This window comes from Papilio xuthus, unplaced genomic scaffold (assembly GCF_000836235.2).
Source record: "Papilio xuthus unplaced genomic scaffold, Pxut_1.1 DF824992.1, whole genome shotgun sequence".
In the NCBI taxonomy this organism is placed as follows: domain Eukaryota; kingdom Metazoa; phylum Arthropoda; class Insecta; order Lepidoptera; family Papilionidae; genus Papilio; species Papilio xuthus.
Genome location: NW_013533657.1, coordinates 1,956,139 through 1,969,570, shown reverse-complemented (window position 1 = coordinate 1,969,570; position 13,432 = coordinate 1,956,139). Strand labels below are relative to the sequence as shown.

At 37.4% G+C, this 13,432-nt stretch overlaps 2 protein-coding genes and 1 long non-coding RNA gene across 3 annotated transcripts; 1 reads left to right on the top strand and 2 right to left on the bottom strand.

Annotated features, from left to right (window-relative positions):
• Positions 1-128: 128 nt before the first annotated feature.
• Positions 129-4,181, top strand: LOC106126684 (uncharacterized). Its single transcript, XR_001228377.1, has 3 exons — positions 129-483; positions 579-660; positions 4,125-4,181. It is a non-coding gene; the product is annotated as an uncharacterized LOC106126684 (long non-coding RNA).
• Positions 796-1,918, bottom strand: LOC106126683 (cytidine deaminase-like). The gene is given in 2 exon segments (NM_001312168.1): positions 796-1,360; positions 1,815-1,918. Coding segments are annotated over 2 exon segments (477 nt in total). The 5' UTR covers positions 1,852-1,918; the 3' UTR covers positions 796-920.
• mTor (serine/threonine-protein kinase Tor) lies at positions 2,636-13,264 on the bottom strand. The gene is made up of 10 exons (XM_013324452.1): positions 12,841-13,264; positions 11,706-12,503; positions 8,904-11,482; positions 8,652-8,824; positions 8,195-8,480; positions 6,130-8,013; positions 5,830-6,045; positions 5,381-5,746; positions 4,892-5,206; positions 2,636-4,819 (listed from the first exon to the last, which is right to left on the bottom strand). Exons 1-10 carry the CDS (start codon positions 13,058-13,060, stop codon positions 4,382-4,384), a joined length of 7,275 nt encoding a protein of 2,424 aa, XP_013179906.1. The 5' UTR covers positions 13,061-13,264; the 3' UTR covers positions 2,636-4,381.
• Between the last annotated feature and the right edge of the window lie 168 nt (positions 13,265-13,432).

Sequence of the window (13,432 nt, the reverse complement as noted above, 5' to 3'; positions counted from 1 at the left end):
TGTAAAATGGTATTAAACGATGTTAAAAATATTAATATTGTCTTTTTGTTAAGCATAATATAAACCACTCTTATTAGGAAAAGTACATAGTTGCAGAGATGAAGTCGCACTGCAGGATTTCATAAATGGAAAAAGTAAGATACATTTGTCAAATAACATTTACTCCAAAGCATCAAGATTCGCAGCGGCAATGAATCAATTGCTAACGAGGTCGGATCTCAATTACTGATTCCCAGAATATTTGGCGTTATTTAGATAAGGAGGTACAATTTAACCTTTATCTCGTTCTCATTTCTATTGATTGTTGAATAGTGCGTTTATTTTGAAACAATAATATTTCTGTCACCCTTGCATCAATAATTGCAGGTAGAATGACTATACCCCACAATATATTCGATAACAGGACTTCCCCGCGAAGACAATACTTGTTGTCAAAAAGACGTGACCGTGGGACACAATGGAATAATAAATAATTGCATAAAGGTATGTTTTCATTGCTTCAATAAATATAACTTCAAAAAATCTTCCTATATTTAGTCTGGTTTTTTAAGTTTTTTTTTTAATTTTTACCTATTCAGTGATGGTAGTGCGCGGTTGGGCGACCGTCCATGATGCTGGGCAGAAAGAGACGACACAGATCTGTAATTTACACACTCTCAGGTAACCATCTTGAACCCTCAGAGACATGTTAAAAAGCAGGCGCTGTAATGTTCTCGTTAAAATCAGCACTGCCTACACGTAATGTAGATATTCCGTAAGAGTGAAAGTTACGGGTCGATTTAAACTCACTTGGTATTTTGGACTAAGAATTTTATATTAAAAATACGTATAATTTATAACCAAATATGGAATTAATTAAGACCGTCTTATTTGTCATTTATTATTTTCCTAGTACTAGTTATTTTACATATATTTTATAGCTAACTATTATCATTATCCTCAATGACATTGTCTGTGATGTAACTTACAAACGCGAGCGGTAATAACTTGGATAACTTAGTACGCAATACTTTGTCCATTGCGGGCTTGCTTAAGTATATTTCTATGTCACCGTCACTGCTTCGAAACTCGCTTAATGTCTGTCTGCAGACACCGCACGGCGCAGTGAAACCGCTTTTCTGGTGTGCGACGACTGCCACTATTTTAATCTTCAAGTAACCATCGCATATAGCTTTCGGTATTGCTGCCCTTTCAGCGCATATGCATGGAGAAAACGTAGCACTCTCTATATTACAGCCTGTGTACACTTTAGAGTCCTTTTCTGTTAATATCGCAGCGCCCACTGCGAAGTTCGAGTATGGACAGTATGCAAATTTTCGGACTTTCGTAGCTTGCCGTATTAAATCTTGTACTGTTTCATCTGGAAATATAATAAAACAAGATAATTAGTTGATATACGTAATGGATTAAAAGTAAGGTTCATTTTCTTATTTTGCATTTGATTTAGTTACAATATTATATGAAGTAAGGTTTAATCTAAATTAATCGTTAACATGATAATGATTAAATTTATGTTCGATTATGATTTAATGAATGATGTTTCTATTCGTTCATGATAACTTGAATAAAGCGATTTGTGTGTTCACGTTTATGTTTATGCTAAACACATTTATTTACGACGTCGCACAAAAATTAGGTCGTCGCGTATTTGTATGTGCAAAAATAGAATTGTGCTCAAGATCATTGCATTTCGTGTGATTATAATTTTGAAAAGTTATCTTTGTTAAATTCTTAACATATCTAATTCATATTTTGTCTAGGAATATAAAAGTAATAAGTTTGTCATAAAAATATTGAATATATATAGTACTTACTTAAAGTTTTAAAGTCGATAATTTCATAATTATCCATAAGGCCACGAATGTTTCGTAATATGATATCGTGAAAGTACGGGGCCGTGCGATATTGGGAGCGGTCAGCGTCCAACTGATTAAAGCAAACGATCGTTGATTATATCTTGCTTTATGATTGAACGTCCCTTGTGATGTGACTGCCGTTTGAAAGTGCCGCTGGAACAATTGTATCACATTTTTTTTGTTGTTTCACGCTACGCTCAATTGCGAGTTTAAGTGAAGGCCGTCGTATTATAATTGAATGATAATCATAAAACTGTACACAGTATGTAACTTTATAAACTCAAATAAGATTTAAAAACCGATTTATTCAATAACGTTTTTAGTATAATGTAAAATTTGAATGAAAAAAATTGACCTTAAACGTTATTGTAATCGAAAATTGTTTCACATATCTATTTATTTATCAAAGGGACATGAAACAATGGTCGTGTTTTGATAAAAAAAAATTGCTAGAACATTAGTTATCAAATAAATTAACATTGAGATAACATCGCTACAATCGGATAGCAACAAATGAAATTAAAACTTTACTTAAAACAACTTTTTAGTTATATCTCTTATTAATATGTAACATTTGATTATAAAATAAATTTACTATGCAGGTGAAAATTCTTAAAAAATATGATACAAGCGTGATTTTGTAGGTATAATTTATTTTGAAATTGTTTGAACATAATTATTATCGCGTAAAATTACAATACATTTGATTAATAAAAAAAGTCCACTAACATCAATAAAGAGAATGCTCTTTTAAATTTAGAGCTGCCAACTTTTAAATAATATAAAATAGAATTCTGGCGGCAAAAAAAAACAACTTAGGGTGACAGCCCTACTTCTCCTTGTGCTTTAACTGTAGACATTGAGAGAATTACCTGGAAAATACTTATATTGCACATGTACGTGAAAGTCAAGGTAACGAGGTAATGAACAAGATTCTATTTACCGTTTAATAAATTATCGGTCTATATCTTGAATACCTATTTAAGTTCCATTACAATTTGATGTTAATTGAATTAATGTGCATTAAATCAGCATTTTTCTCGATCTGAAACATTCCAGGATACCAGTTATGTCTTAAAACTTGGGACTGTTCAAATCCTGAAACTTGAGAAAATATTGGAACATGGGATCGTTAATTTTAGAGCGGTATCTGACCTTCAAATGTGATGGAAATATAAAAAAAAATTAATTCCAAGATTTTTTTATTAAAGAAAAAATAAGTTGCTATAAATCAAAATAGGTACGGCTTACCTATACAGAAATGCTAAACTTAAATCGATTACAATACAATTATCACGAGAATTTTAATCACAAAAATCTAACAAAAAATTTCGATCTTTCGTCCATATGAAAATTTGATAATGTTGGTACCACTACACTAACATCTCTGCAAAATGTCTTGCTATCTCACATTTTTTAAAGAGAATAAGAGGGACAACAATTTTTTCTAAACAAGTATTTCGGGACTGCAAACAGACGAGGTAAACGGATTCCCTACAGGGGGGTTAAACAAAGTGTATTCGCTACGAAGCGATACCATAGCGAACTTCAATAATGTATGGAATTGACAAGTACTTTCGATAAGTCACGTAATTGTCGCGCGTCAGTTCCATACAATCGCTCGCATCGGATCGCAATTAGCGTTCTTAATTTACACATAGCAACAATTAGGTTTTAATATCAAGATTATATTAAACATTCATCTACGAATTGTAACATCTTATTCATAGATATTTTTATACAACAGTCCCAATTTAAACAATTTGTTGTAAATTCACACTGCCTATATGCGCCCCTTAATGGTTAACATACACCATATGTTTGAAATATTGCCGACGCGCGTAATTATGAAAAAGCACTACGTATTGTGGTCTCTTTCTTTCAGGAAGAGAGAAAAAACTACGAGAAAATATGACAGCGCTAACTCCCGATAAGACTTACAAAGATGTCTCTGTTAGTAAAAAATATAAAAAAAATCTAATAACATGATTTTTTTATTGATATATAAAGGAAAATGTCTGGTTTCCGTGTTTACATTAGGAATTATTTATGTTTATATACTAAACAGATAATAAAAACATAAGCAAAAGTAATATAATTATGAACTTAACACCCATTCGTGATTTCTTTGGCAGTTTGTCAATGCTTCATATATTTATAATCAAAAATTATTTATATAATTGCATATATAAAATGCATAAGTATATAAAATGATCTTGTATTTAATTATCAAAATCTGCTTATATATTTTAGGTAAATATTTTACAGAATTTGGGCAGACAACACATAGGAAAAGACCAAGGAGATGATAAATTCACACAGTTTAAAGAAATAAAAATATCTAGGACTGTTTTACAATAGTCGCTGTTTCATTTATGCATTAGCCGATCAACAAATTAAGATTGAGTTAAACGAAAGCATTAATTTTACAATAAATAGACGAAATGAATATAAAAGCAAATTTCAATAAAATATTTAACATGTCAAATATATCGGTATGTATTCAGCAAATCATTGGATTTATTTTACCAGAATGGACACCATCCAACATAACATTGGCAGAGATTTTCATTACTAGTTGCCTGTTGTATCAACAGTTCAACTTGTTTCTGTACTGAAATGCAAGATAAATCATCTATATGAGTAAAATCTCGACCTGTCAGTTTGTCCCTAACTCGATTAACTATGACTAAGGCTCTTTTATTGAGATTAGTCTCCGCTGGCTGGTCTAGAGTATCGTTTACTCCGATTTGTGGTCTTGTTTTGAATGTTATCGGTGATGTGGGTACTTCGGATGCATCACCGTCGCCTCTGGAACGTCTCCCGGCGTCTATCAGCCGCCAGTTGAGGAGTGGATCATATACAAATGCCTCGAGCACCGCCATCACACTGTCCTTGTGTCTGTGCAGCACTTCCATTACTGATTCGCAGGTTCTACGATACGTACCTTCAATACCAGTTACCTTTAAAAAAAATACGATTTAAAATTTTATAATAAAAAAAATGATAGATTTCAAAATTCGAATGTACCCTACCTCCATAGCATTGATTAGCATTCTAGTCAACCTGAATGGTATCTTCTCTGGGAACTTTTCTCTGGTGACTGCCACTTCGAAGCAGTCACCAAAGTCAATATGCAGGAACTTTCCGGTGACTCTATCCAGCATGATATTGGAGGGGTGCCTGTCACCGAGACCGAGGATGTATCCCACCATGCTCATCACCGCCAGCGACCGCGTGTAGTTGGTGCGTCGCTCGAACCACACTTCAGATGAGGGACTCTTCAGCCAGAGTAATTTGGCTAAATCATCACCTGCCGTGTGCTCTAGAGCATGTTCGAATACTTCAACCTGAAAAAAAATGTATTTCGCATATTGTCTTGTAGTCATATGTATCTTAATTAAAATAGAGTCACATAAACTACTCTCACAACCAACGACTGAGAACATTTTCAATTAAGTATTGATTGCAGCGCCATCTTTCGGAAGCTAGATATATCCATAGAACAAACATAATCCACTTACCTTTTGCATTAGCATTAACTTTTCTAAATCGGAAGCCATTCTTTGCATTATTCTATGCTCTATGTTCAGTAAAATTTTTCTTTTATCTCTGTAATCTCTGATCAGAGAATGTAAGGTGTCGCAGTGAGGTACCCAACCGATAAGTCCCGAGTTAGTCGACAGTGGTATAACTGCGTATCGTTGTATGGCCAAATCTCTTCGGAAAGTGTCAGGGTCTGCTTGAAGTAACGTATTGACTAGACCAAAGAGCTGCATCACCCGTTCATCCTGACGTAAATCCTCGTGTCCTTTCAACAAGAACATGTAGTCTTTGCCGTTCGAGCCACGAATACAGAGCCGACGAGGTCTTTGTTTTGATGTTATCACCTAGAAATTGTTACATTTGAAATTAGGAGCGTCAAAAAATGATTCATGTAATACAACTAAACTGAGAATTAATCAGCACTGACCTGCAAGCTACTCTGTATATGGGCAATACGGATAAGATCCGAGTCGGGCACATAGGAGCCGGGGACGGCCAGCTCGAGTTCACGACAGCTGAGTAGACGTGGGCTGACGTACTGCAGCTCCAACGTGGTCAACTGTGGTAGTTGTCGGCTGATGCGCCGGAACACATGGTAGTACAGGTCCCAAGCCTGGTTCAAGTCGCGCACCTGACCTGATTCCTATCAAACAAACGTATTATTATCTACGTAGGACCAATGATCTACATCGATTGTGAGTATAATAAGGTTATTTTTGGTAAATACCTTGTATCGGTTGCACCATTCTTGTGCCTCATTCAGATCTCTTCCGTAAGCCTGAGTGAAGGACGCCTCTTTGGATGTATTCGGACCTCTCTCGAGCATCGCATGCAGTGGTTCCAAAGTCTTGAACATTGCCTTGACATCATGTTCACTGAAATATAATCTAGAAGCTTCCTCCAGAGCCTCGTGCCACTGTTCGTGCCAGAGTATAGCCACTCTGATAAGCTCCTCGGAAATCATGGCTGCCTGATTCACTAAATTACTTGAATGAGTACACATTGATTTTAAAACTTGATTCGCGGCGTTCTTTCGAGCCACGAAAGATGATTTAGAAGCTACTGTGAGTGGGTACACCAATGCTTGCGGATGAGACTTGCCGATATCAATTAATAGGGAGTGAATTAATTTACCAACTAAAGCTCTAGGTGTATCTATCCGCGCAATTAACTGCGGGATCACTTGAAGCCATACATTTATTTCGATAGTCCTAATCCCTTCTACCAAAGCCTCGTGAACGGCAGGATGGTGTCCGTAATCGAACCACAATGTTAGTAAACGCAATGTATCTTGCAACGAACTTCCGTGTGATAGATTGATAGATTTGAAGAAACCCTCCACGGCTGGAACAGTATGCTGTTGTATAAACTCCGGAGTTGTCTTTTTGGTTTCAGAATTATCATTATTAGTTTCTTGATGTTTGTAGAATAGAACAGTTTCAAAATTCATATAAGCCCAGGCGTGCCAAGCTTTGTACCAATCAGAGGATAGATTGGTCGCCGCCGCATAATTGCGTAGTATTTCTGGGATAGAGAGCTCATTTATGCCCAAGAGTGATTCGCACCAAGATCCAAGTTTTAGATGACAACGAGCTAAAAGCCTGCAATGTTCGGCATCGCCCGTTTCAACCGTATTGACGTAGCGTTGCAGTTGGTCGTAAGCTAACTGTTTGTCTCCAGCTACCCATAAATGTTTTGCATATGCTAGTGTCAATCTAGGCTCGTGCGTGGGCAACGGCAAATCGCGATTCTTACTCGGATCTATGCCCAACAACATCACCAAAGTCCTATGAGCTTGTCTCGGAGCCCCACTCTTTCTACAAAGCGAGGCAAATTTGAGCCACGTCGCCATATCTTCTTGAGGCGTCAACACCAAGCTACGCACTTGTAGGATCTTGCGCCAATCTTCAACTAATCTCTGACCGCCTTGAAGTCTTGTCCACCACGCCTGTCTTATAGATTCCCTTCTTTCCACTACCAATTTATAATTGATAACTTCTTCTAATTCGGCAAGAAGTTGAGCACTGACTAAAGCACCATACGCCCGCTGGTAGCTCTCACCAGCTACGGCTGTTAGTTCTGAGTCTAACAACGTTCTAGCTTGGTCGATATACAATTTTGATACATTGTAATCGCCTTTATGAATATTTAGAACTGCTCTGTAGAAGGCACCGTCTTGAGTGTTTTCTGGAAGAAAGCTGACGTAGTTCGCCATAGACTCCCATTCGCTCATTCCCCAAGAGGCGGCGGCGGCAAGCTTGGCCGCTTGGAACTTTTCGTCGTCGCACATATTGGGCCATTGCTTGGAGACGGTCGTGTATAACTTGACCCATTCGCCCAGGGCTTCGAAACATCTCAATTCGCCCAAACACGCTTCCATATTCTCGGGGTCAGTGGTTAACGCATCGTCATACAAATTTAGTGCTTTCTCCCAATTATGTAATTTCTCATACCATCGTATCTGGACCTGCAGGTCTGCGTCGCCCGCTTCACGCTGTGCCATCACCCTCTCCAACAAGCCCTCGGCAGCTTCTTTCTGTTGTAATTTATTATTTATATGTATAAGGGCTTCTACTACTTGAGATGTAGCGCCACTTCTGAATTCTTCCTCCTAAAAAATAAACACGTAATAAATTTCTCATACAAATAGAAAAAAGGGTCTTGACAGAAAGACGGACGGAGAACAAAGTGATCCTATAAGGATTTCGTTTTATTCCTTTCGAGGTACAGAAGCCTAAAAACGTAAAAATCAATAACACCAAAGTAAAATTATCAATATTTTTCGCCCGTACCTTATAATGAAGAGCTTTGGCATACGCCCTACAGCGCATAGCACGTTCGCCGAGCGTACTGGTCGTTATGGGTAAGGCTCCTCCCTCACAGTGCTCCATAAATTCTGCGAGGTTCAGCACGGTATGCGCAAGTTCTGGTGCATCGGGCGCTGTCAGCGCTTGTTCCAGAGCACTGGACAGATCAGCCCGGGCTGGTGCCTCTAACTCAGTCCAGCACGATACAAACGCCGCGTTGAAGAGATCTCGAAGCAGTTGGGAGTAGTTGTGAGCTAACGCTAAACATGCTCTGTAATAAATCAATATAGTTTCTTTAAATAAAGACGAATGATGTCGCCTAAAATTGGGGTAACACGAGTCCAAACAACTCGAACCGATTACGTAGAATCACATTTATGAATCTTCACAAGAGCTAAAGATTTAAACAAATAGTTGTATTACACCAGTAATTCAATAGTACCTAAGAGCAGGACTATGAGATTCGGTAAGGAGTCCTATACTGAAGCGACGCAGCCACTCCAGCCAGTCGTCTTTGGACACGCGGCTGCTGACTGTCCACGCCACTTTCAAATTGTGCGCGTTCACAAACAGCTTGCGTATAGACTGCGAAGTATCCGCGAATACTATGCGAGCCTGTCAATTTAAATTGTATTTAATTCAACAAATATATGCAAACTTAGTAATAAGTGAATTCATTTTATAGATATTTTACCTCTTGGTTATTATTTCTCGGTTTCCTTCGAGTACTTTGTAAGCCTTCATCCACTCCTAATGTTGTAGTAGATTGAATTTTCGTTAGCAGAAGCTCGTAGTTTTGATGTTGTATTTTATGCTTTACTATAACTTTCTGCACTAAAGGTATAAAGTCCGTGTATTTTCTACCAAGCTGGATAACCAATGCGCATAAAGTATCCATTGCTGTTGCGCGTAGTGCAGGACATGTGTCTAAGCTTCTAACCAACGGATGGATAATTCTAGAAACTAGCTCACTGTAATTCAAGGAATCTGATAGATAGTCGACAGTCTCCATGGCTACTTTCGCCACGGGAATGGGACAGTCCGTCGCATCGAACAACTTTACTATTGAAGGTATAATTAAATGCATATAATCATCGAGATTGTCCTCAAACTTTTGCAAAGCGTACAAGAGTTTTTCCGTCACAAATCTGTCTTTACTGGTATCATGTGCGAGAACACGTAAAATATGCGGCATCAGCTGCGGCAGATAAACTTTGAATTCAGAGCCAAGAGCAACAGCTATATGTTCCACTAACAATATCAATGTCGGTTGCAAAGCGCTGTTCGGCGACCAAAATTCCTTGATCAAGTCGAAAATTTTATCCAAATAATTACGAATGTGCTGCTTTACTATTGCAATTAGTTTAGCGAGTTGCGTAAATAAGAATTCTCGAAAATTATTACTATCTGTCGACCGAGCTACGTACAAAAGACTAGGAGTTACTCGAGATATGTAGGGAACGCATTTAATACCCAAGGATTGGAATATGAAAGTGACAGCTTGTACCACACTCGTGTGGTGCTGTTGTAACGTAGGATCGCGAAGTATTCGCATCAGTGTTGATATGACGATAGCAGGATAATACTCGTCCAAGAGTGTCGATGACATATTCACCAACATTTCACTCGTTGTCATATCGAAGTTGTTTTCTTCAGCTTTACTATCGGCGACTGGGACAAGACTGGAATCCGGCTGCCCATCAATTAAACCCCTCGTCAGTTTATGTTTGTAAGGATCTAGGGCTCCCAATAAACCTAGGACTCGTATAGTTTCCCTTCGATCTTTAGGTTGTTGCTCCGTTTTCAGGAAATTTAATAGGACATCCATTAGATTAGGATATTCTGTGTAAGGAGTGACAACGTAACCCGTAGCACTGATCAATTGACCGAATGCCCACAGAGCAACACTTCGCTTATCTGTCGCACTAGCATCGGAAAGAAGCTCCAGAAGAATGCTTAATAACTCAGGCAGACATTTCTTAAGGCCGCTGCTATCCCCGTGAACATCGGCTAAGTCCCCAATTGCCTTTAAAACGCTAATAACAACGCCTGGATTAGAGTCAGACTCTTTGAGCTTTGGTACTAAAACGTTAAGAATTGTCTCCATATAAGGTTTAACTAGTTTCGGGGCGTGCAATATTAAATTATCGAGCATTCTAGCCGCCTGCTCCTTGTTTCTACTCATTCCAGAATGTTCCAACTCAGTCAAAAATTGTATCAAAGTCTTCCGAAGGCCTGGCATTATGTACGCTGGGTTGACGGTGCTCAGTCGGCCTATGGTACAAATAGCTAGTTCACGTATTTCCAAATGCTCGTCGTTCATAGCTATAAATAGGAAGCTAAGATTTTCTATTTGTGCTAAATGTGTGTTGAATATTTCGGTCAATGATTCTAATACCCAGTAGCGCACTTCATACTCCGGATCTGTGACGGATACGACTAACATTTTGCCCACGACTTCAGCAGTCAGCATGGTGAGGGTTCTAGAAGGATTATTCTTTGTCCTGGCAGTAGCATCGGCCAATAATTTAGCAGCAGTTTTGACTGCTTCCAATCTAATTTCTTGTTGCTCACTTTGTAAAAAGTGATCGGCGCATCGCCTCACGAATGTAAGCAAACTATGTTGGCCTTCAAATTGAAATGTACCTAATGTTCGTAAAGCCAAAACGATAATTGCCGTGTCATGTGGCTCGATGACTAGACTCATACTACTCTGTTGTTCCATACTTCTGGGAACACCAGGATGAAGGAATGGTTTATTCCTCAAAACTAGTGACAACATATTAAGCAAACCTTCTGATATTTCTTCTCTAAGTGATGGAAGATTTTCACTCAACTCCTTAAGGCAAATGGTCAGTGATGGACTTAGACCAGTTGCAAACATTGCATCCAGAAGTTCTTTAATGTCACTGATCACCAAATCCTTTACAGCACTTCCCAGTAAAGTGATACATGCAAAAATGGAAGGATCAATCCATATTCGTTTTTTGGTCTGGGAATCCCTAACTGGTAAAGCTTGCTTTATGAAATCCATTATAGTGCGTATGTAGTTTTTAATATCACCTTCTATTGCTGCAGCCATTAAGCCGAGTGTAGTAAATGCCATGTTCTTATCCTTCTCCCTACTTCTAAGTGATGTTAACAAATAATGCATAGTAGAGTTAAGGTATTTCTTTAGGAATAGTTCTTTGTTAAATGCAGCAAGCCTTGGTATAATAATTAGAAGAATTTGTGGAACTCCTTGGGTCTTAAAAAGTCTCTGGTTCATCACATCTAGAAAAAATAATACAGTTAATTGAAAATTATTCAATGATTACTATTCTGAATTCAAATGAAGCAAAAAATATATTGAAACATGAAAAGATCTAAAAACAAGTAAAACTTTTTACTTTTAATGGCTTTGTTATTTTTTTAATTCCGCTCAGAAAGAGTTATGGGCGACAACTAGTTGTTTAAATAAATGTTTAACAATATACAGTTTTCACTCTCACCTTACCTTGACAAATTCTATCATACTCTTCAGTTAGTAGCTTTTTACAAACATCAGACTCATATATTGGTACAGGATACTGAACATTCTCCGTCTTAAAACCATCACAAAGGTAGCCTCTTTTCACTGAAGGACTGTGTAACTTTGAACTTATAAAAATAATATCATCAGACACAGTTATATCTCTTTGTGTGTCTAAACTTTGCATTAAATATGTGTACTTTTTCTCCCATTCTGCATTAGAACATCTCAAGAGTTCATTCAGAATAAGAAGACCTCCGTGTACTTTATCCTCCTTAGTAATACCTTTTTCTTTAAAAGGAATGTCTTCAAAAGACACCATAGCCTCTTCATAGCACTGCAAATACCATTGTGGCTTTGCTGTTGACTGCTTGGCAGTTTCCCTTTGAGCGGTGACTACAAGTCCAGCTCTAAGAGCCTTGGCTGCTGCTTCTCTTATTTGTTGCTTTGGATCCTTTAATGCTACCAATATGTGATCAAAGAAACCAGAAACTTGTTGATAGAAATATGTTGGCATAGCGATAGCTAATTCTTTAAGCAGTAAAACAGCAGAATGTCGCCTACCCTCATTTCTTTCTTCTGACAACCACTCAAAGGCTCTTTTCACTTCAAATTCAACATATTCAGCTCGTTTCACACCAGATACTGTTGCTAATCGTCCAACTGTTTTTGCAGCTAATTCCATTACACCAACATCGGAGGAAGGAAGTAGATTTCTCAAGTAATTTGCAAACCTTGTAATTCGAGTTTTGGTTGTATCACAGTCCCCACCAATGAGACACACTGAAAAAAAATGAAGGAAGATTGTAAGTGACTATTGTCATTGTAAGTTATACCATTTTTCTAAGTGTTATCAGCACATATACATCTCCCCCAAGGGACTAGAAGCCTACCATGTTAGTAGTGACTAGGCCTTAGTCAACTATGCTGGCCCAGTGTGACTTGATGTTGCTAAGATAACAATATAATTTTTGACTCTTGAGGAGCATATCTTTTTTAAAGTGAAGTGTTTAGTTGAAGTTGACAAAAACTGCAATTTCAAGTGTAGTGTGAAATTTCAAGTGTCAATAAGTATATTGATCTATCTTACATGTGTTTTTGTTTATAACTATATACCAACCGATAGCCAGCACTCCTCCTTTCTTTTCATGAACATCATTGCTTGAGACCATTTCAAATATTTGATGGTTAAATTCATCGAGGAATTGGGTAAGTTCCTCTTGTGGAACTTCACGTAATTCTGTTTTTGCATAATGATAAAGCTCCCGAGCTGTTTTAGTTTGTATATCGACATTGCGGGACTTTAAACCCGCTACAAATTGTGTAACTTGATTTGACATGATAAGAATACTTCAATAATAAGCTAACTCACAACATCTAAAATTAATAGTTGGCTTTCCATATTCCCTAAATTAGATTTCAACAATACTAAATACTCAAATAATAAACCAATATTTTCAACCAAGCTTTACATCCAAGTTGACACAAGGCAACGCAATAAACAATCACGTTTTTCTTGTGTTTGTGATTTTACTATCTGTAGAAATAAGAAAAAATAATTTGACAGCTTGTTTGACAGAATTTAATAGACAATAAAATTAAGAGCCACAGGTTATGACTTAATTTTGTTTCCCTTTCATGTCTACAAATTTAATTTGTTTTTTAAAATTTTAACATCAACTTTTCGTTATCATTCTGACCATTTTCAAAAA